Source organism: Zalophus californianus, chromosome 15 (genome assembly GCF_009762305.2).
Source record: "Zalophus californianus isolate mZalCal1 chromosome 15, mZalCal1.pri.v2, whole genome shotgun sequence".
Lineage (NCBI taxonomy): Eukaryota > Metazoa > Chordata > Mammalia > Carnivora > Otariidae > Zalophus > Zalophus californianus.
This window is the reverse complement of record NC_045609.1, coordinates 77,789,338-77,813,307: the sequence shown is the minus strand read 5'-3', so window position 1 is coordinate 77,813,307 and position 23,970 is coordinate 77,789,338. Positions and strand designations below refer to the sequence as shown.

Below are 23,970 nucleotides of genomic sequence, written 5' to 3'. Positions count from 1 at the left end.
TCATGTGATTCCTGGGGATACTGCAGCCACCTTGTGATCATGAGGGGAATATCACTGAATATACTGAAGATGGTAGAGTAAGAGGATAGAAATGGCTGGGGGCCTTTGAGGCCACCTACTTCTCAATTTCTTTTATAATATTAATAAACCCCTACTGGTCAAGCTGCTATCAACTGGTTTTTTTGTTACTTGCATCCTAAAGCATCTCAATGGAAATAGCTATCCAATGTTAAATCAAGCATTTTTACATGAGAATGCAGATTCTTGACTTCTCTTGAAAAATCAGAAGATCTGGCAACTCTGGGCTTGTCTTCCTACCTGGCAGCAGCCTGGAAATAAAGAGAGCCAGCACCTTTTACCTGGGGCACGTGCTCTTTAGTTGTGCAAGGCTTCCACCACTCCCGACATCCTGACCTGCTCCCTCAGGTCATTCCTCCCCTAGTCCCTCCAGGTGTCTGACCTGTGCCTGCTGATCTCTGGTTTGATCTGAGCAGGTTCACTCAGTGAAGGAAGAAGCATGTCACGGACCACAGCTACCAGGGTGGGATCTGACTGCTTGCACAGTGTGCGGCCCGCTTTGCCAGTGAGCCTGCTTTAGTAACCTCTCATGTCCAGAAGAGATCGGGGCAGGCAGAAATGCCTCCATTCACTGCCATTTCGTTAGTGCATTATGGTGTTACTTTGCTTTCAGGTTAGTAGAGCACGAAATTAACATATATGGATCCACGAAAACACTCCTCTTCTGTGAAATGACCCAGTGAATTATGGCTCCTAAGAATCCTGCCATAGCTTCATGTTATGGTGTCCTTTGTCACCTTATTATTTAATGAAAGCTTTGACATGGCCCGTGGGGTAGGACTTTCCATTCAATTATCAGAATTAATAATGCTCTGTTCTTGGTTACTTTTCAGAATCCCTTCATCGATCCGTAAATATAAGTATTTATATTAAATTTACGTTTCGTGGCCCAGAATTTTAAGTCCTCAGTAATGAAATGTAACTCTCACTTTTGTCCTACTTGCTAAGCAGAGCTCTGGTTAAGTATAGAATCAAAGAAGTATTTGAACTACAGTGGGTGGTTTTGATCTTGGGTTTTATTGTTGTTGTTGAAATAGTAGCAAAGGATCCTTTTCCTGCATTTTTATATTTGACTATTTTTGAAAATTATAAACGTTTAGTTGAATCAGAATATTTAATTTTCTAGTTTTATATGAATTTTAGCTCTGGATTTTAAAATTATGTCTTATAGATGGCGATGATTTAGCTTCTGAAGTATATCACATCTGTTTTCAAAGTTGCTTATGGGTGTAACTGCTGTAATTTTTAGAAATCAAGAGTCTGACTTTGGACGAAAGCCAACTCAAGCCCTCCATCCCTCCACCCCACATGGGGAGGGTCTCCCCACAGCTCTGCACTGAGCCTAGTTTGTAAGGACTGCAGCCGGACAGGGCTGCACAGGGGCTCGCTTGTGAAACGTCTTCACAAGGTAGTGTGTGCACTCCAGGGCTGAGCTCACAGTGTAGACAGCTGATCAGAAATATCCTGGTGGTTCTCACTGGAGCCCCCAGCCCAGAGTTGCCCAGGCAACAATTTGTACAGCCACATGAGTCTTCCCAGAGACTATGACAGCAGCTGCTGCAAGGTGATGCAAAAATGCCCCCCCCCCCCCCCCCCCGCCCTTCACAGCAGGCGCTGGGACCTGGAGAACCACATGTGTGTCTGCTCAGAAGCAAATGGAGGGAAGGCTCACTGCCTTGAAAAGAACAAAGTGGCCAAGGAGCAAGCAGTGTGCTCTGCTCTCAGACTGACAAGGGTTCTCGACTGGCTGAGCCAGAACGGGGCATTCGTGATTCTGTTCCTGTACTTTCTACCAGAGCCCTTCTACCACGCTGAAACGCCACCTGCCAGACCAGAGACGGAAGGCACCACTGTTCGAAGAAGAAGACTTCTGGCAGAGTCCTGCAAAACTCAGGTCCTGGAGGGCAAAACTCCTCCCTGGAAGCTGCTGCTTACTGCCAGAGGCCACCCAGCCACTCCCTGGGAAGGATCCGGTGCCCCCCAGCCACTCCCTGGGAAGGATCCGGTGCCCCCCAGCCATTCCCTGGGAAGGATCCGGTGCCCCCCAGCCCTGAGACACCCGCAGCGACCTCCTCTCCATCCTGGCCCTCAGGCATCTTTGTTTTCACTGTATTTGGTGAAAGCCTCTGTGTGCACTCATTTGTCTCATTTCCTTCTAAATCCAATGATTCAAAAACCCTGGAAATACTAAGGCAGTAGCCTCAAACTTCAGCTCCATTTCAGGGGCATATGCCCTGGTAAGCTGACCTTTCGGAAAGCTTCCAAAGCTCAGCACCTGGAATGATCTACAAACAGAGCTGGCTTTGGACCGACTCCCCACCCTGGCCTCGGCTGTAACACACACCGCGTCTCCGAAGGACTTCTGCTGCCCTGGACAGCCAACACCAGGTGGGAGGCTTTATTATGTTTTACGACCATGAAAACACAGGACGGTGGCTGTTAACAGTGAACATTTCAGGTAAAGGAACGGACCAAGTTACACCTGCCCTGTCCTTGCGGCCTCCTTCCATATGTCTCTCCGAGATTCTTCCTGCGTCCTTCCTTTGCAAATTCAAGAAAGTTGAGAAGACACATTTAAAGTAGCAGGAATACCATCAGCAAAATGGAAGCAGAAGGATAACTTTGAGAAACAACCGACGAGAAACACACTACAGAAAACCTCTTCTACTGTGTTATGATGCCGGGGTGGAAGAGCGTGCCCTGGGCTCAGCGTCCATCCTCCTGAGGCCCTAGTCATACAGGGCCTTCGGTGATACCTTCCAGGGGCATGCTGGGCACGCTGTCAGCTGTGGGCCGCTCGTCTTTCTTCAGCGACGTCGGGACCCGGAGGCTGACGTAGGGTTTGTGACAAGCTGTGTTGGCCAAAGGAGGGTAGTGCTGTCTGTAGCAAATATATGCAAAAATGAGGCCAATGACTCCACCAACAAAAGAATCTAGGCAGAAAGAGCAAAATGGGAGAAATGTGTTATGACGCATTCAAATGTGGCCAGTTACATTTTCTAGAAAGTACTCTTCTCACCTACTGCAGTGAGTGGTTTGCTTGCTGGACCCCCTTGAGAGACTAAAGGAAAGAGAAACCATGCTGGAGGTATAGATCTTGGTGGCCTCTGCAGATCTTTTCATTTCTAGGACTAAAAGATCCCTTGAACATGTTTCCTTGATTTGCTCTTAAGTCTTTAACATGCACCTGAGCATCGCATGAACTCAGATTTGCATTCTTGAATTTTAAAAATCTCTTCTAGAATCTGGAAGAAGTCCAGCCCATCTCTATAGGATCTAGATACCCTGGTGCGGGGCTGTGATTTCTTATTCTTCAGCAAGTTCCCGCTGGAGGCCTGCAGTATTGCCGGTGAGCTACCAAAAGTCATCGGGTGTGCGGACTCTGCCTCGTAAGTGATTTCCCAGGGAAGAAATACACTTTGGAGTCACAAAGTAAAGAAAATATTTTATTGTACACCAGGATTGGCAACTCAACAGATCTCTGCTGTGAGAATCCCAATCCCTCCAACATTTCATCAAGCTGGGGGGCAGAGGGCGCATCTGGAGGCAGAACAGGTCTCTCCACCGGGGGTGGGGGGGGCAAGTCCCTGGCCCAAAAAGGCATTCAGCTGATGCCCAACAGAGACCCCATGAAAGCAGCCCACCCCAACAACCCTCATTTTGTATGTGCATGTATACGCGCATGTTGGCGCTTTCAACTGTGTCTATGGATTATTCTTGCCAGGAAGATTCTAGCACAATGGAAAACCTCCCTTAACAAAAGGAATTTCGGGACTCTTTTGAAGGTTGCTATCATGCTGAACTGTCAATCTCCATTTGGGGTTTCCACGTCCACATTTACGATCTTGTTGGATTCCATACACCTCTTAGAGGGAAACAGCATCATAATTCCTGAGTGGGGTTGCAAGGCATAATTTTTTTTCTTCTTTTTTAAATTTTATTTTATTTAAATTCAATTAATTAACATATAGTGTATTATTAGTTTCAGAGGTAGAGTTCAGGGATTCATCAGGTGCAGATAACACCCAGTGCTCATTCCATGAAGTGCCCTCCTTAATGCCCATCGCCCAGCTACCCCATCCCCCCCACCCACCTCCCCTCCAGCAACCCTCAATTTGTTCCTTAGAGTTAAGAGTCTCTTATGGTTTGTCTCCCTCTCTGATTTCATATGATTTCACTCTATGTGGAATTTAAGAAACAAAACAGGGGATCATAGGGAAGGGAGGGAAAAATAAAATAAGACAAGGCATAATTAACAGGATTAAATCGAGTTCCTTAAAAGGAGAAGCTCTTCACAGGGCCTGTGGCCAGCAGCCTATAAAAACGTGCCAGGACTCAAGGTCGACTCGAGGTCGGAGAGTTGCACTGTTGTTTTGTTCTCTAACCCCAGGGAACAGCCCCATGGGGCATGATTTTTTATTAAGAGTCTGAAATGATCCATGACATCTGCATTTGAGCCACTGACTTACCGAACAGACCAAAGAGCAAAACCTACAAATAATGTCCTTCGGCTGGCAATTTTCTGGGGTACGGCATCTCATCAGGTGCACCACTGACCACAGGACATCGAATTGTCCTGAGCACATGTTCTCCAGGCTTACTGATGGGGCAGCATCCGAGGGCAAGGCAAGTCCTGCCCATGCTGTTTTCCATTGAACGGAAAGAGAGGAACGTGGTATCACAGGTCCACCAGCGTTCATCAGAAATAACAAGGGAAGTGCAAGGTCCAGGCAAGCCACCTTCTCAGCAAAGTCATGTGGGGCTTTGTTTATTACAAAGGTGGAGAACAAGATCCAAAAAATGACTTACTTTATGAGGGAGACAGTCATCAGGTGCCTCAAGTGGGTTATTGTTATTTTGATGAAATCCTACACACAGCCTGTCGGGCCTGTGCTGACAGAAGAGCAGGCAGGAGACAGGCGGGCCTTTATTAAGGGAAAAAAAGCTTGGGATTGACTTTACCCTAAATATGGCAGCATGGGACTGGAGGGTTCAAAAGGGGAATAAATGGATCTCGTTGTCCCTGAAGCACAAGATACTGGAGTCTCCTTACTCAGCATCAGTGCCATTCCATTCCACCCACGTCTGTGTTCCACACGCGTATCAGCTGCCCAGCGTGACGTCTGGCTCTAGGGCACAGGGCTGAACAAAACAGACCTCACAGTCCTCAGGGGCCAGAAGGACACTAACTAATGACAGCCTTATCAGTGAGCCACAGCCGTGATACTCGCCACGAAGGAGAAGCGTGGGCCTGAGAGACCATCCGGTGGAGTAGCATGGGCTAGTCCAGTCAGACCAGGCGAGTTTCACGGAGGACGTGCCCCCCAGGCCAGCCATGCAGGATAAGCAGGCGTGAGCCAGGGGAAGTGGGAAGTGGAGACGGGGGGACACCTGCAGTCTTCCAGGAAAGACTTCCTCTTCCAGAGGAAAGAAGGAAGGGGCTTGGCAAATTTGGGAAGCGGAAGGAAGGACCGTCTTTTACCAGAGGGCTTGTGTCTTTATAATTCTATAGGACAGGAGCTGACCACCAGGTAGTCCAGGTACCCTCAAGCTCTGTGGAAGCCTCAGCATGGACCAGGGACCCTGCTGGCTTTCGGGGAGACTGTCTCTGCGCACTTCTTCGCCCATACCTACCACTCAGTGCTGATTTCCCCCTTAACAGCCTTCCTCATCTTCATTTTCTAGACCCCAGCAGTTATTACTCAGTAAATGTCTGGTGAATTGAGATGCACTAAAGCATCAACACCACCAACCACAAAAAGCCCCATGTTGTGTGATCCCATGTATACGCGGTGCCCAGAATAAGGAGATCCGTGGAGAAAGAAAGAAGGATTAGTGGTTGCCAGGGGCTGGGGTCGGAGTTTCTTTTTGGGGTGAAGAAAATTTCCTGGAATTAGTGATAATGGTTGGCACAACTCTGAATATACTAAAAGCCACTGAATTGTGCACCTTAAAAGGGATGAATTCTGAGTTACGAATTATACCTCAACAAAGTAGGGGGAGGGAAACAACACTAGATGGGCTCCAATGGTAGTAGAAAGAGGGACAGACTTTGAATCAGGCAACCTGAATTTGAATCTTATTTATACAATGGGCAGGACCCCCACCCCCTTCTCAAAGGACAGGAGAGGATCTCACCGGGTCTGGAACACGGAAGTGCCGGTACCTACTGGCCATGCTCACCTGCTCTGGTACAAACAAGCACATCTTCTGGAGGTGTGCCGTCAAGTCCCCTGGGGGAATACATCCCTCTCTGTCACCATGGCAACATCCAATGTCACTGAGCTGGCCTAACTTGGGAATCTGTATGCCTTGGGCTCTACGACCCAGGACACTATGGGCAAACTCAAAAATCCCACGATTGTTTCTGTTCCTTTCATTCTACTACTAGTGAAGCTTTCTGTTTTTGTAACTTTGAGTTTCTGTGAAAGAACTTCCACAGCACGGAGGATACACGATCTATCTGGTGTACTGGGAGCTGGAAGGGTGGCTGCCAAGTCTGTCTTCTCCAACACCACACATCCAGGGGACAATATGCCTAGGGCACAGGCGTGAGAGAGACAATGACTGAATGAATGTTTAAAGTCTAATTTTTTTTGGTTCATTTTTAAAGGGAAAGAACTTGCAGAGGAAAGGTTAATTTTAATAACCCTCCCCCCAAAATTTTAATAAAACCAGTGTGAAGAAAAAGATGAAACTAATAAGAAAGAAACATGATTTAGTAAGACTCATTCATTCATTCATTCACTCATTCAACACATTTACTGGGCACTGTTAGGAGTTGAATTGTGTCCCCCCCACCCTGCAAAAAAGATAAGTTGAAGTCCTAACCCCAGTACTTCAGAATGTGGCCTCCTTTGGATACAGAGTCTGTACGGGGGGTCATCAAGTCAAAATGAGGTCATGAGGGTGGGCTCTCATCTCATCTGACTAGAGACACACCCACAGAGGGACAACGATGTGAAGAAACACAAGGAAAACACTGGAGGCAGAGATTGGAATGATGGTGCCATAAGCCAAGGAACATCTGGGGCGACTAGAAGCTGGAAGAGGCCCAGGAGGATCTTTTCCCCACAGGTGTCAGAGGAAGTGTGGCCCTTCTCACACCTTGATTTCGGACTTCTAGCCTCCAGGACTGTGAGACAATTTCTATTGTTCTAAGCCACTGGGTCTGTGGAACTTTGTTACAGAGCCTGAGGGAACTAACACAAGTACCTACGATGTGCCCTGCCAACAAGAGATGAAAATCCCTGCCCGCACGGAGATCAGACTCTAGTGCAGAGTTCCCCAACTACGAACCACACACACTATTTCGTTCCATATTGTCCACAGCTGTTTCCACATTACTACAGCCAAATCCGGGAGTCACAACAGAGACTGCCCAGCCCCCACAAAGCCTAAGATATTTACTGTCTGACCCTTTACAGAAAAAGTTTGCAGACTTCTGTTCTAGTGGATAAGGACAGACAGTAATCAATACACCATAAACCCCTCGGTCCGTTAGATGCTGATGCATGAGCAAGATGAGGGCGGTGGGGAGCGTGGAAGAAGGGCTGCACTTCCAAGAGTGGTCATCACAAGACCTCTGGGTCCTCACCCAGAAGGGAACACTTGAGCCAAAGTCAGGAGGGGGAAGGGAATGAGGCACACCTACAGAGGGAATCAGATTCTCGAAATATTTTGAACAGAGAGGGACGCTCTGTTAATATGCGCCATGTGCCACAGTAAAGTGTGGCATCCCCACAGGAGGGCTGGGGCTCCCCACAGGAGGGCAAGAGAAATCAGAGAAAATGAGAGAAGGATGGGAGTGAGGTGAAGCCAGGGGGTCATCAGTGAGCCTTGTGAGCAGCCAATACCCACCTTCCCTGGGAACTTAGCAACAGGGGAAGACCAGGGCTAACCTAGAGGCAGAGAGGGCAGAGGGCCTGACTCATGCGCTCTTTGGCCTGGCCCAAAGTGCTGCCCAGTGGGTTCTAAGGGAGGAGGCAGGTGACAGGGGTGCTGCAGGCAGCCCCAGCCCTCCTGGGGGGATGCCTAAGGTAGGAAGGCAGAGGTGGGTGGACTCATAAGTCATCGAGGCTGGGAGGCTCCCAGACCCTGAGCAACATTGGGCAGCTGATGATGAATGTGAATACAGACCCTGCCACAGAGGGCAGCCGACAGTGGAGGGAAAATGAGTTGAAATCAGTTCACTCCAGACCAAGAATATCCGTGGGAGAATATCAGTGTTTCTGTTTTACTCAAAGCTGGTGGGATTCGGGTAGGAACAGTAATATAGTTCCAAGGGCTCCTTTTCAACTCACTTTGCTCAGAAAATCTAGAGACTGCTTCTGACAGCCCAGGAAAAACCTGGTTAACAGAGTGTGTCCCTCAACTGTGTGTGTGTGTGTGTGTGTGTGTGTGTGTGTGTGTGTGTGTGTGTGTGTGTGTGTGTGTGTGTGTGTGTAGAGGGGCAGGGGTAGCAGCCTCTTCCTGGCTCTTTACTGTGGCACATGAACCATCAGCAAAGTGTCCCCCGTGTGTGTGTGTGTGTGTGTGTGTGTGTGTGTGTGTGTGTAGAGGGGCAGGGGTAGCAGCCTCTTCCTGGCTCTTTACTGTGGCACATGAACCATCAGCAAAGTGTCCCCCGCCGCCAACCACCTCATCTGCAGGGCTGATAATCTCCTGAAGTCTGGTAACTACATGAAAATTCATTTCAAATCACAAACCCTTTCACAGCCCAGTCAGGGAAACATGATGAAGGCAGTGGCAGCCCCCTTGAACACCTCAGCCCAGTCAAATATGGCATCTGTCACTGCCACGGATGCTTTCTAACCTTGAGCTGGGTGGGAATGAAGGACCGTTTCCTCCCTTGAGACCCATTTTTCTGTATTACATTCAAAGGGAGATGCTCTTTCTTAGAGAGAAAACCCACAAAAGCACCCAGAGCTGCTTAAAATGACATTATGATTATAGAAACCAGCGTTGGTTGGAAGACTACCTCCAAAGGTAGAGTCACATGAGGAAAGCCTGGATCCACACACAGGAATTTGAGGGGCAGAACGACCTCACGATTATGTCCACTCATACAACAAACAATACATTCCGGCCACTCCCGTAATTCTTCACTGACTAGAAATCATAAACACTAAAGTCTATGAGTTGAGGGAGACGTGAATTCAGTAAGAACATTTTTCTCCACATACGCTTTTCTTAGATGGGAAATTCCACAAGTTTTAACTCTTGAAAACACATGGCTAATCACGAAGGGCAACCTCTTTGTGAGGTGCTGGGCTTGGCAGTTAGCATCACCCATGAAACTCTGTAGCTTTCACTTGACCTGAAAGCGGGCATGTCACAAAGACGTGGAGACTCTCAGCCACATACAGACTCAGGACCCATCTAGCTGGCTTTATTTCTGCAGAAGTCCTGCTAAATATTTCACATGCTCCCTCCTGCCATGGCCTGTGCCTTCCATTTTCTTCACTTAATAAAACAACAGGCTTGTCTGTTTGGAGTGGAGCTAGGAAGGCAGAAAAGACAAGAAGGGTTTGATAACAGAAAATAACCATGATAATGGAAAGAGGGAGGCATTTGGGATTATGGGCTATTTATTGGATAAAAATATACAATCGAGTAATTGGATGTACTTCTCTATTAGACACAGTTGTGTAAGTCAAAACTGAAATGGAGTCATAGAAATCTCATAATATTAATGTTGTTAACTAAAGTCTACAATGAGAGGGATTTGGGTTTTGCTGATGCCCATGGGGCTCTGCATGGATTCTCATCAGGACAGGTGGCGTCTGCCCATGGTCATTGGACAGCTCAGTCTGTGAAGAAAAACAACTTATTTATCTCTATCAGGCAATCTGCCTCAAACACCCACCCACACTGTCCATCCCTCCTCTAAGCTGGAAACCTTGGAGGCCTCCCTGACTACTCCCTTAATGAGTGAGTGTTCAATGAATAAAATTTCCCACTCATTGAACACTGCTCCTTCTTAACATGTAATAAGGGGGAAAAAAGATGGCGCTGAGGTACACCTCAGATCAGGTTTTCTAAGCCTCAGCAGTAGCCATCCGGGGCTGGGTAGGTCTTTGTCGTGAGGGAGTCGCTGTCTTGTACACTGTAAGAGGTTTAGGAGCATCCCTGGCTTTTCCCCACCAGGTTCCAGGAGCAACCACCAATACAACCACCCCTCAGTTGTACAAACCAAAAAGATATGTGCAGATAGTGCCAAATGTCCCCTGGAGGTACAGTCACCCCCTGTTGAGACCACTGGTGTAGACAGTGACGGATGGTCTCATAAAAGGAAATTCGGGTAAAATGAGCCAGACTCCTTTCAGGGCCCATTAAAGAGTCCAAGGAGAAGGCGCACTCCTCTCCTGGCTGATTCTGGCGATATAAACGGAATAGATGACACAGGTGAACTGGTACTTGGCCACGTCAAAGACCTATAACACCCCACGTACACTCAGTTTTGCCTGTGAGAGTCGACCACATCTCAAGTCTGGCCCTAAACATCACTGAACATCAAGTCTCTTGCTTTGCTTTCCTATCACCCCACAGAGCATTCATATTCTCCCTCTACTGCTCCAAGTTCCTTTCTGTGCCCGCTGGATAAGACGGGGCTGTAGCCCCATTGCCAGCAGGCCTTCAGTGCACCAGCTGCGTCATGCGTCTGCCACCTCCATAAAGCCTGAGACTGTGACTCTTCATCCTTTCGTGATGTACCAGCCACAGCAAGGTAATGAGTAAAAATCCCATCAGGGCCAAAAGTATTTAAGAGAGGCCAATCTCACGTCTGAGCGTTTCAGGACAAGATCACTACACAAAGGCTCCTCCTGCCTTCCAAGATAAAGCAACACTCTACTCAAATATGAAACCCTTCATCATTTCTCAAATCCCAAGTGACTGAATAAAAGTGCAAACCAGGGACTCACAGCTTACAAACAGACCACGGTCCAAAAACATGTCTGCCTCTAAATCAGTTGTTTGGGAAATACAACCCATCCTTCTCTAGAAACAATGCACAAAGCAACAACAATACTAGTTTGCATTTGTGTAATATATTTTCATTTACAAAGTACATTCAGATCCGTTATTTCATTCAGTCTATAAAACAGCATATGAAATATTGGGGGATTATTGTTCCCAAGGTCAGAAGAAGAAACTACAGCTCACAAGGGATAAATGAAAAGCAGTTCATAAAACACCAGCCAGCTCGTAATATTCTTCATGGGGAAATGCCCTCATCATCTGGGCGATAATGATTCTGCTGGAAAATAGTCCCGGGTGCGGTGGGTATGCCTTGGTGCTGCTGGCTAAGCAACTCTGCCCCTGCTTCCCTCCCATGATGGAGCTTTGTGTTATCCAGAACTTCATCCAAGTCACTGATAAAAGTAGATCACAAGGGAGGGCACAGGGCTCAGCATTATGGCTTCTAGTGACTGCCCCCATTAGGAGGGCCTCAAGACCCTGATCAGCACTGACGTATCCACCTGGCCAGACCACGCATCAGTCTCTCTTTCCCCTGAACCTCTGGCTCTAAGCTCAAAGCTCCTGCTCGAAAGGAGCTCATAAAGCCCAGAGCATGAGCTCCAAGAGGCCAGGGTGGAGCTGAGGCCAGGGAAGGAGCAGGAGAAGCTGGAGAAGTACCAGGAGGAGCAGGAGGCCCCAGAAAAGACGGGGAGAATATGTCCCCAGCTAGGAGCACCCCTCACCTCTGGCCTCATCTGCTATGTCACTACCACTGGAATAAACAGCTGGGAAGAGGTGAGAAGTGTGCAGGATCATAAGGCAGCTGGCTGCAGGGACAGAAAAGTGGGGAGGAGGGGAACTGCATGGGGGCATCAGGAAACAGGCAAGCAAGAGGAGGGGCAGGCCACGGGCTGATCGTGGAAAGCCATTCGGATCCCAGGAAACTGGATTTGGGCACATGTAATTCAGTCTGTTTGCTTAAAGGTGACACACTGGAGCTCTTCCCCAAAGCTGCTCAGACTTCATCAGAAATAACCAACTTGCATGTTAATGCAGACTCCTGGCCACCACTCCAGACCCACCCCCGGAGCTGGTCTCCTATCTCAGGGTGGCCTGGTCAAGGTGATCTGAGGATCGCCCTGAGCAAAACATGGCCCTACATCCTGCGCTCCTGGCAGTCTCATGTCCCATGGGCATCACCCCTCTGCTCCCTGTTTGCTGGGGCAGGTGCTGTTTGACATTCAGGCAGGCCGTGACCGCAGCTTATCTGCCGGAGGACATGGCATGGTGTAGTGTTATTCCAGTCCCTCATTTGTTGTGTGCTGTTTTCACTTTTCTCAGATACTCCAGGAGTCATACATACAGGTAAGCCTCACAACAGCCTCCTAGCAGCTGCTCAGAAGAACGCTGCTGGCATTGATCCCTGGGCTGCCCCCGTCCTTTGGAAGCGCATCTGTGGTGATAAATATGTCTTTGTGTGACGGATGTGAGATGTGCAAGCAGCCAAACACCACTTGGCACCAAGTCTGAAGACTGAGGCAAATGATCTAGCAGGGAAATCGCAGTTGGGACTGAGGCCAAGGGTCTGCCTTCCTGCTGGGACCTGAGCACAGAGGAGGAGGAGGAGGGGCTTCAATTCTACCCCCAGTAAGGGCAGTATGGGGGTCAGAGCTCACACGAACAGGCTTGTTTTCTTTAAAATTGTATCTGCTGTTATTTCAGCCTACTCTGGTGTGAAGGTGGGCACCTGGTTCTCCCTGAATAGGCACCTTTCTATACCCATCCCTGCAGGAGAGTGTCAGACTACCGTGAGGACTAGGCAGGCCCTGGGCCGGGACTCACCTTGCCAGTGGTGCTTGTAGTCACACATACGGGACAGGGCAATCATCATGGCGCAGTACAGGGGCAAGATGGCGGCACAGAGCCGCCAACTCTTCCCCCGCCCGCTCTCGGTGAAGCAGTGCAGCTTGCCCGCCAAGTAGAACGTCGTGAAGCCGAGGCCAGAAAAGGCAACTGCCAAAGAGAAACAGCAGGTGTTACGCTAGCAGGTGGTAAGTGGCAAGGACACAGCACATCCTGGGCATCCTGTCTACCATCTTGCACACCCCAGGGCCAAGGCATATGGGCACCAGGTACCGTCTAGGCAAGAATGACCTTCCAGACTGTGTGTGATCAAAATGTATTCTATTTCTTTCTTTCTTTCCTTCCTTCCTTCCTTCCTTCCCTCCTTCCCTCCTTCCCTCCTTCCCTCCTTCTTTCCTTCCTTCCTTCCTCCCTCCCTCCCTCCCTTCCACAATGATTTAATGGGTATCTACTGTGTGCTACACAGGCACTATTCTAGGTGGGGAATAACAAAGTGCATCCGATGCAGTCTCTTTCTCAAGGGGCTCAAGGTCTGGTTGAAAGAGACATAGCCATGTGTAGAGAGGATTTTAATATAATGTGTTGGGTTCTATAAGAAAAAAGTGTGTATAGAACATAAGACTGTGATGACTGCTGAGATGTGAAGAGTGAGGGAAAGGAAGAGATTCGGGGCTTGGGGGCGCTCAGTAAGATGGGTCCAGCACAACTATGGAGGAATGAGTTTGATGGAGAGGTTGGCAGTGACAGATGCCTTGTTTTCTCCTCCTAAAAATTGTGGTTATTGATCTTTAGAATTGCAGAGACAACTCATGACTATGCTAAATCCATTGTCAAAATTGTGGAGGTTGGGTATAGCATATGTAATTCCCAGACTTCTCACGCAGTCAACTTTAAACACAGTTGGAGGGCGCCTGGGTGGCTCAGTTGGTTAAGCGACTGCCTTCGGCTCACGTCATGATCCTGGAGTCCCGGGATCAAGTCCCGCATTGGGCTCCCTGCTCAGCAGGGAGTCTGCTTCTCCTTCTGACCCTCTTCCCTCTCGTGCTCTCTATCTCTCATTCTCTCTCTCTCAAATAAATAAATAAAATCTTTATAAATAAATAAATAAATAAATAAATAAAACACAGTTGGAACTCAGTGAGATTTAAAGCAGATCTTCTGCGGGTTTAGAATGGTCTGCAACCCTGGCTACCCATGGAGTAGGAAGGTTTTTCAAAACCTGAAAAACCTAGGAAGCTTTACAAAATCCTGGTAGCTAGGTCTCGCTGCCGTACATTCTGCTGGTGCTGGTCTACTGGTCTGGAGTGTGTGTGTGTGAGTGTGAGTGTGTGAGAGTGTATGCATGTGGGAGCGAGAGTGTTTGTGTGCATGTGTGTGTGTGAGTGTATGTATAAGTGTGTGAGTGTGCATATGTGAATGTGTATAACTATGTATATGTGTATATGTATGAGTGTGTGTGTATAGATCTGTGTGTGCATGTATGCATGAGCGTGTGCGTGTATGAGTATGTATATGTGTGTATATGTATGTGAGTGTGTATGTGTGTGTAGGTATGAGTGTGCATGTGTGCGTGTACGTGAGTACATGTGTGCATGTATGCATGAGTGTGTGCGTGTGTATGTACGCGTGAGTGTGTGTATGAGTATGTGTGTGTGTGTGCACATATGTATACATGAGTGTGTGAGTGTGCATGCGTATACTCCCCGAGTGATTCTAACACCAGCTGGGACTGAGCCTCTGTCACTCGTTGAAGCCACAGCCCCTGCCTTCTCTAGACACCAGCCTAACCAAAGCTTTCCTCTTGGTGAGAAAACACCCCTGAGGGGCAGACTCCTTGGTAACCCGCCCACACAGGGGCTTGGTAAAACCGGTCTTGTAAATACTCCGGATGCCAATCCACCGGCGACTCGACTTGGAGTGACTGCCTGAGCCCACCCAGCAGCCTCAGCATCCCCGAGTTAGTTACAGATGCAGAAAGTCAGGCCTGCCCGGACCTGCTGAGTTAGATTCTGCATTTTGCAAGGTCCACGAGAGACCTGTGTGCACTCTCCAGTCTGAGGGCCTGGCCTAAAACACAATCATCCCCTTTATAAGACTCTCTAAGAGTCTACCTTGGGAAATAATCCAAAAACATGGAGAGCTCTAGAAGATATTCTGGTTGAGTTATTTATAATCATAGAACAATGCAAGATGATGAATGCAGAGGCACAGAGTAGCAAACTGTGATATTTCCATTCAGGGGACTATGACACACCCATCACAATCACAGTGCTCACACAGCGCTATGGACAATCCTCACAGTACCATGTTAAGGGAAAAAAGCAGAACCTCAAATTGTAGGTTCAAGATAATCATGGCTATAGCACATAAAAATGAATAAACTGCAGCTTTATCAAATTATCTGATAATGTGTCTTTTTTTTTTTTTTTTTTTTTTTTTTAGAGAGAGATACAGAGAGAGCAAGTAGGGGTGGGGAGGGACAAGGGGGAGGGAGAGAGAAATCTTAAGCAGGCTCCACGCCCAGAGTGGAGCTGGATGCCGGGTTGGATCCCACGACCCTGAGATCCTGACCGGAGCCTAAATCAAGAGTCAGATGCTTAACCGACAGAGCCACCCAGGTGCCCCAATAATGTGTCTTCTTAAAAGAGATCCCCCAGGTACAAACATAAACTTTTGTCAAAGTAGAAAGCTTTCAACAACCAAGTTAAAGAAGGTAAGAGGGTGTTTGTTTGTTTTTTCCCTTTTTAACAGAAGACTAAATCAGGTTTATCTCAGGAATAAAAACGAAGCACTTAAACTTTTTTGAATAATGATTAGCACCTAAATAAACAGCAAAGCAGTGCCAATACATATTAAATATTCTGTTTAAAATAAGAATATGTAAGGAGCTTCATTGTTCAGGGCTGTTCTACATTTTTGCTATGATGGAAGGTTTTTAAGTGATTTACGGGCATTTGAAAGTGGCCCCATTTGGCCACCATCCTAGCAAGCACAATGGGTTCTTAATTTCCTGTCCTGACCCACGTTGCTCGGCTTCTTCTCTTCATTTACATCCTCCCCTGAGGTAGCAGAATGGGAGGGGGAGGCTGGACAGTTGGCTCTGGTGGGTACTGGCCTCATCCTGAATTCTTATGGAGGAGTAACGGAATTCGTTCAAACCAGACAGCTTAGCAAGTCTATCTGGCTAATTATACTGAATGTGGGAGCATAAAAGAACTGTCCTGGGGCTGTGTAGGGTTATGGATGAAAGTCTCCAAGATTTCAATCAGAGAAGCAGCCCTAAGTGTTGCCAAACTGGCATCTCGGGGGGGGGGGGGGGGGGGGGGGGGAAGAACAATAAAAACAAAAGGAAGTCAATGAGTACAGGGTGAACGAGGAGCAGGGATTTGTCTGTGCCCCCATAAAAAAAAAATTGGTTCGGACACTTTAACACAGACAGGTCCCAGCTCAAGCAGCCAATGCCACCTGAGCCTCGAGGCACAAGACAGGCAAGGGAAGGGGCCGCTGAACACTCTCCAAGGTCAAGACCTGGGGTGGGTAGCTCAAGGCCAGACCCTCAGACTGCACTAGATCACCTCCTTGTCCCCCCTTGGAACTCGAATTTGCCCAGCTTTGGCAGCAGCAGGCTGACACTCATTCTTTGGAGAGCAGGTAAAATGTACTCTCTGTCATGCCCTGGGACCCACACTGCAGCCCTCCAAAGTGTGGGAACGTCTGTTTCTTTGAAGAGGAGCTGGGAATCAAAAAGGCATTTAAAGGCTGGGTTCACTAGTTTAGATCCTGCGGGCATCCAGCAGCAGCTGCTGTCCTGCATATTCTATTGGGCCTTTGGGCAATGTTTTTAAAGCCGCACTGTGCGCCTTTACTTTTCTAGGTGACATGACAGGCTCCAAATTCATGCTAACCCTTATGCTTGTCACTTTCTCAGTGACATTTATACAGCTGTTGAGCCAGCAGAACGTCCTCTGGCAAAGGGCTTCTGAGGCTCTGCCTTGTGGCCTGGACACCACGGGCACTTTGCATTCCTGCTTTCCCGAATACTGTCCAAAGTAGAACTAGGCTCTGCCAAACCGCACTGAATTTCTACGATCCTACATTTTGTTCTTCCACCTCCTCCCGTGAGGCTGGGCTTTGGGGACCAGGATGTAACCTCCTGGGGGCCGTCCAGCTCTCAGATCCTGGGGCTCACCGAGGCTCAGATCCCATTCAACTGGGAGAAAAAGAAAGCAGGGAAGTTTTCTGTTGTTGTTTTTTAAACTTTATTTTATTATGTTAGTCACCATACAATACATCACCAGTTTTTGATGCAGTGATCCATGATTCACTGTTTTCATACAACCCCCAGTGCTCCAAGCAGTACGTGCCTTCCTTAATACCCATCACCGGGCTAACCCAGCCCCCTGCCCCCCCACCCTCTGAAACCCTCAGTTTGTTTCTCAGAGTCCATAGTCTCTCATGGTTCATCTCTCCTTCCAATTCCCCCCCCCTTCACTTTTCCCTTCCTTCTCCTAATGTCCTCCATGCTCTTCCTTATGTTCCACAAATAAGTGAAACCATATGATAATTGACTTTCTCTGCTTGACTTTTTAAAAAATTTTTTTATAGTTATGTTAATCACCATACATTACAAAGAAAGGCTTTCCAAGGCTAGCCAAGCAACACCCTATTCTCTTCTCAAAGAAACATGCACTGGAGACCCTGCAGAGCTGAAAAACCTTTTATGCTCATGTGGAACAGGTGAGACCCTGTTCATTCTGTCTGCTCTTCCCTTAGACACAGCCCCCGCTTCCAGCATGATTAAGAAATGGAACTGAGAGCAGAGCAGTCAAGACAGTGGACATTTCAGAAGATGGAGATCATAAAATAGGGGAAATGTGTTCATACTTTGCTAACATCATGAAAAACAGAAATATGATTAGAACACTCCCAAGCCAGTAGGCAAGAGGATGCCAAGATTCTACCTGTCCCTAGGGATCTGAACTCGTTTATTTGCTCTCCAGAGTTTGAAACACACACAAGCTCTCTCACAGTGATCTATGGGGAAGAGCATATGCCCCTTGCTTTCAGAGCCTGTAGCAGGTTTTCTGAGCTAGAAACAGCTGATTGTAAATATTTATATGTTGATCTGGCTGTGAAAAGCAAAGATGTTCTTGGAGCCTGTAAACTAGGAAGCAGACGAAGGAGAATGATTTTCCCACCCTGTTTCTGGCACTTTCAATGCTCACTTCTGGCTCTGTCGTCAATGAGAGGGGATAAGCAAAGCATCCCAGTCCAAGCTGCTGGCCCAGGATGTGACATGAGGCACCTCCCCTGTGCAGGGCTCTCTGCCTGCTGGGGATTTTGAAAGGGAATCATTGGTTCTTCTCTCTTCATAGATGAATTGCCACAGGTTTACAACGCTCTCTTTGCAAAGGAAGTTCTAATTATGGAGCTAGCTTAGGTGAAATAATGTGGTTTGCTTCCCCCCCACCCCTCATTGACTTTTAAAGCAAGCAGAAGACCTTTGGACCCCAATGATTGCCAGAAATAAGAAAACTGGAATGCACACACACAAAGCTTTCAAAATAAAATGAGGTAAGAATCAGGGGGACAGATCCTGTTTTGCGTGTTGTGTTTTTCACTTTTGCTAATTTTAATGAATTTCTCCAGACAAAGTGATCATTCCTGGCACCAAAAATGGAATCGTACCCTGATGAGGTAATCTGTACAAATTTCCCATTTTATGATGCTCAAACAGCAGTATTTTCTTCTCCAAGAGCGAGAAGAGCAATACCAGATGACTGAATAAATCTTAATACCACAGGGGGTTTTAAGAATGTCAGTGTATCTCTACAAGACCATCCAAAACCAGGACGTGGGAACGAGCATGTGTGGTCAGTACAGGACACTCCTTACAAGGACAGTGCTCCCAGCAGTCAGAGATCCAGGTTCTCATCATGGCTCTGTCATTAACTGAATAACATGACCTTGGGCAAGTCACTTTCCCTCTCTGGGCCACAGTTTGTTCTGTAAAATGACAGACTCAACCATGGGGGCCACCAAGTCATGCCCACAGGGATCAGGCAGATAGGGAACAGGAGTAAAGTAACTGGATATTAAGAGACACCTTTTTGCAGCAGAAAACCCTCCTGGTCTATCTTCTATTGCTCCACTGTTGCTAGACACTCAGATAAACACTTCGCCTTCTGAAAAGAATCAATGGCTCACTTGCGATGGTAAATGACAACACCTGGCTGCTTCACTATGGGGCGATAACTGGGAGTGGTGAGGACTGGGGAGCACCTGCCTGTTTAAAGATGCAGCCTTGCTGTGCACAACGCACCTGCTGTTTAAAGATGCAGCTGGTGTCTGCCCTATAGAAACGTGGGCTCTGTGTTCCCGGAAGTTTTGATCTTCTGGCAAAGGAGGGATATCCTGATGTGTGTGGTAAATGTCTCCATTTTAACATATTAACAACTCATCCAAAATTAATACAGTGCAGACCAAACGAACCTCACCTGTGGGCCAACAGGGCTGGATCTGCGAACTGCCAATGTGACAGGTCACCTGACCCCTGTCTTCCAGTGCTGACTGGTTAAATCACCCTCTATGCCTGAGCTGAAAAGTATACAAGTCAATTTGTCCCTGCTCTCCACACTAGAGCAAAGAAGAACTTGAGGTTGGGGTGATTTTGTTTAAACCAACCGCAACAGCAAATTAAGTGACGTAGGAGATTTGGGGACTAAGGAATCCATTCAACAGCAGGGACTACAGACGGTCCCTGACTTACAAGGGTGCTACTTACTTTTTTTTCTTTTTTTTACTTTATAATGGTGTGAAAGCAATGTGCATTCAGTAGAAACCGTACTTTGATTTCTGGATTTTGTCCTTTTCCCATGGATGTGACATGCGATATGATCCTCTCTCGTGATGCTCAGTGGCACCAGCCGCAGCATAGAGTCAGTCCTGCGATCCCCAGGGCAAACAACCGACACACTTATAGCCGTTCTGTTCTTCACTTTCAGTACAGTGTTCAATAAGTCACAAGAGAAGTCAACACTTGATTATAAAATAAGCTTTGTGGCTTTGTGTTAGATGATTTTGCCCAGCTGTAGACTAATGTCAGTGTTATGAGCAGTTCAAGGGGGGGCCAGGCTAAGCTATGGAGTGCAGATTAGGTGTGTTAAATGCATTTTCAACTTATGATATTTTCAACTTACCATGGGTTTGTCAGGCTATAACCCCATCATAAGTTGAGGAAAATCTGTACTGTGTGCTGTTGGAGAGTGTGGGCTTTCGAGGCAAACCCGTGTGGTCTCAGCTCTGCCACTTAACTCCCGTATAAGCTTACCTCTTGGGGTCTCAGTTTCCTTATTTGTGCAATAGGGTTAGTAGCACTTGCCTTACAAAGTTATCTCACAAATCAGTTAATGAGGAATTGTAAAATGCTTAGTGTAGTGCTTGGAGCCAACTGACCACTTGTCTAACCCATAGCCTTGGTTCTGTAAAGTTCCATTCTGCAAGAAGGGCCTTCACAAAGTCTACTCTTGCAATCTGTGGCTCTTTAGTTATATAACTGCATGCTCGCTCTGAGAGAATTCTAGAGCTAGGTATCAGGCTGTTATAATTCCGTAGCCCCCAAGGCTCTCAGCAGATATAAAATGATCTTAGCCAGCAAAATGAACAAACTTGAAGACTCAGTGAGATAAGTCAGTGGATGTATCTTTCTGAACCTGCTTTGTAGGATGCCTGAAGCTCTCAGATGAGAGGGTCAGAGAGCCAGGAGGCCGTCCCGGTGCTAAGTGACCCATCACATAGCTTTTCTCCTACGACTCCCCAGAAACTAGCTTCATTGTGTCAGAACCTACTTTGATGTCTCTGTGGCCCTAAATGCCTTAATGTGACTAGTTTCTCCTTCATAGTTTCGATGTCATAGTCTCAGCCTAGCCAAGATGCTCGCTCTGTTTTCTATGATAAGCTAGATTCATTAATATTCTAAGATATTGGTTAAGAGATTTTACTTTAAAAAAAGAAAAGGATGAGGGGCGCCTGGGTGGCTCAGTTGTTAAGCGTCTGCCTTTGGCTCAGGTCATGATCCCAGGGTCCTGGGATGGAGCCCCGCATCGGGCTCCCTGCTCGAAGGGAAGCCTGCTTCTCCCTCTCCCACTCCCCCTGCTTGTGTTCCTGCTCTCACTATCTCTCTCTCTGTCAATAAAATCCTCAAAAAAAAAAAAAAAGATGAAAGTAGATCGCTACAAATCCTAGTGAGAATGTGGATCCACAGTGCATCTGTAGCCTAAAGCCATTCAACGGAATTTAAGGAATGACAGCTATTTATTCTGCACAAACTTATCAAGAGAAGATCATTAACATTTGATTTAACTACCCAATCAGTGTTACAATTTCAAGGGTCAGTTTTGATGAAAACTACAGAACAGACTCAGTATCCCCAGTGATTTTTAAAATAGCCTGCCTTCTCCCCAGTTTAGGAGCAATGAGATTGTTTTTGCTCAGATGTAGGAGGCAAAAAGTCTTATCTTTGCTGGAAGAAAGAGAATTGTCAAAATCCTTGAAATCTTTTGAATCATATCAATGATTTTTCTAAAATTTCTTTTAAGTACAAGAGTTCATCACAATCAATATAATTCAACAACCCCAAAAGTATCAATTGATTCAACTAGATAATTTAGGGGACAGGATTTAGGTCCTGATTTATCTTGGTAAGCATCTATACATACTTCCCTTTCTTTGCTTGTATAAGCGGGCAGACCTAGATCCCACTAGACTGTAACATCCATGAGGGCTGGACTTATGCTACCTCCTTCACACTTGGATCTATCTGTACAGTCCTACACTCTACTGGCCCCAGTAAATATGTGCTGAATGAAGAGAGGACTTAGCACAAAGGTACATTATTGTCATACATTCCTTCATTCATTCCCTCAACACCTATTTATCAATGGCCTCAAGGAACCATGGACTTTGCTGGACCATAGTGATGGGAAGATGCATAAGACCCAGTTCTTGCCCTGGAGGAGTTTTGTTTGGGAGAGAAAAACTGGGAAAAACAAGGGAAGCTCCATGGAGGAAATAAAATTGGAGCCTGGAGGACAGACGGAAGGGGCTGTAAAACCACCTCAGTTACCTGGGATCCAGGGGCTAAAGTCATTCAACCCTACTGTTGAACTGCCTCTGATTCTAGGCATGGTCACAGTGGCTATCAGCCTCAGGAAGAATGACTTACTCCAGTACCATCAGCCTTAAGATCTAATAAGAATTGGTGTGCTGGTGAGAAACTGAAAGCCATCTGTTACAAAGGAGATTAGGTAGATCCTAAGCAGCTTGGGGAAGGCAGGCTGAGCCTGGGACTGTTGAAGCCAGCACCACCTGACTATCTGCTCCAGAGGGATGGAGACAACCATCTTGACACACTACAGGAAGCCAGGTGGCCAGTTAGACCTGGTAGCTACAACTCCAGAGATGTGACATGAATTGAGAACCTACAGCTAGTCAGAGATGGAGTGAGGATTTAAGCACAGGTGAGAAGTGCTCTGTAGCACAGCTGGGTGGACCTAGGTATGCGTCCTGACCCCACCACCTGTTATCTATGTGACTTAGGGCAAGGTGCTTAACTTCTTAAAACCCAGGCTTGCCATCTGTAAAATGGACAAGCCAGCAGCTGTCCAACAGAGTGATTGGGAGAACCAATCACAGAGTATCCATGATATGCCGGACAAAGTAAGTGCCTGGCAGGCCTTAGGCTCTCAGTGATGGTCTGACCCCTCTTCCTTCTACTCATGCTCTTTCTCAAAATGATGCTGCCTCCCAAAGTGAATCTGCAAGTGTGGAAGAGAAAACGAAGCAGATGCACGTACCAAGATAACAAGGATGTGAACTCTGTGGCACCAGGATGGCTCCATGACCAAGAAGGTGTCTGCATCCTCTGCCATTATATGCACCCCACCAAGAACAGTGCCACACAAGTCGTGGGTGCTCGATAAATACAAGTGAATGAACATATTAAAGAAAGGAAGGAATGGTAGGATAATATGGAAGCTAGACCGGGGGCTCTATGGGAGCACAGTGACGCGATCCCTCCTCTGCCTAGCTGACTCCTGCTCACACTTAGGTCTCAGTTTAAATGTCACCTCCTCAAGGCAGTGTAACGGGCTCTTACTATGCCTTCTACCTACCCGTCATAACACTTAACACCACTCTTTTTATTTATGTGATTGCCTAGCATCTACCTCCCTTCTACTGGATTCTAAAGGACGGGGGCAGAGGCTGTGTTCCCCATGCCCGCACACACTAGGTGCTCAATAAATGTGCATAGTAAATAAATGGCTGCAGATCTGACAAGCAGGGAAGGTTTCACAAAAGGAGGAGGCAGGGGGGTACCCAAAGATGGAGAAGGGGTGGAGTCAGGCACTGGCTCAGAATAACATATGGGAGGGAGACAGGCTGGGACATTCATTCAATTCCTCCTTAGCACATCCCATCCTCCAGATATATAGTCAGTCAGTCTCTCTCTCTCTCTCTCCGTCTCTCTCTCTCTCACACACACACACCTCCTACAAGGTTCTTCCTATAAGGATGACCCCAGAATCCTTCTGGAGCTTTCCGAACAGAAGCCCCTCTGTTCCCCAGGGACTGACAGCCACCCCCCCCCACCCCCCAATATCTGGGCTAGATTCCAGGGAACAACGAGAGACACTCGCAGCATTCTCGGATGAGGTGAGCTATGGAAAGGGAGCAACACAAGATTCCAAGGGTCTGAAGGACAGACAGGTGGAGTGGAGTTTCATTAAAGTAGAAAGGAAGGAAAGAGGAGACGGAGCTGACTTGAGCAGATTCCAAGAATGTTCCATCAGGACAGCAAGACCATCAGGCGTGGAGTGTCTCCACCCACCAGGCACTGTGCTAGAAGCTTTCATTACCTGGCCTTGCTTCATCCCTAGAACAACACAGTGACATAACTATTGAGCCCATTTTATGGATGAGAAATGGAGGCCCAGAGAGGTCAAATTACTGACGGAAGGTTAACACAGACCTTAAAAATGGTGAATTATTTCTATTTTTTTTATTTTT

The 23,970-nt window shown here is 47.2% G+C and overlaps 1 protein-coding gene across 8 annotated transcripts in view; it reads right to left on the bottom strand.

Moving 5' to 3' along the window:
• Positions 1-2,361: 2,361 nt before the first annotated feature.
• Positions 2,362-23,970, bottom strand: part of PLPP4 (phospholipid phosphatase 4) — a 158,383-nt gene continuing 136,774 nt past the window's right edge. For 5 of the 8 annotated variants that reach the window (XM_027596266.2, XM_027596264.2, XM_027596265.2 and 2 more), the window contains 3 exons: positions 12,883-13,053; positions 4,888-5,003; positions 2,362-3,011 (listed from right to left, as the gene is read on the bottom strand). In XM_027596266.2, coding sequence (XP_027452067.1) covers positions 2,886-3,011; positions 4,888-5,003; positions 12,883-13,053 — 413 coding nt within the window. In that variant the 3' untranslated portion in view covers positions 2,362-2,885. Of the gene's footprint in view, positions 3,012-4,887; positions 5,004-12,882; positions 13,054-23,970 lie in introns of those variants that run through there. The other 3 variants (XM_027596268.2, XM_027596263.2, XM_027596269.1) reach the window with 3 other exon arrangements.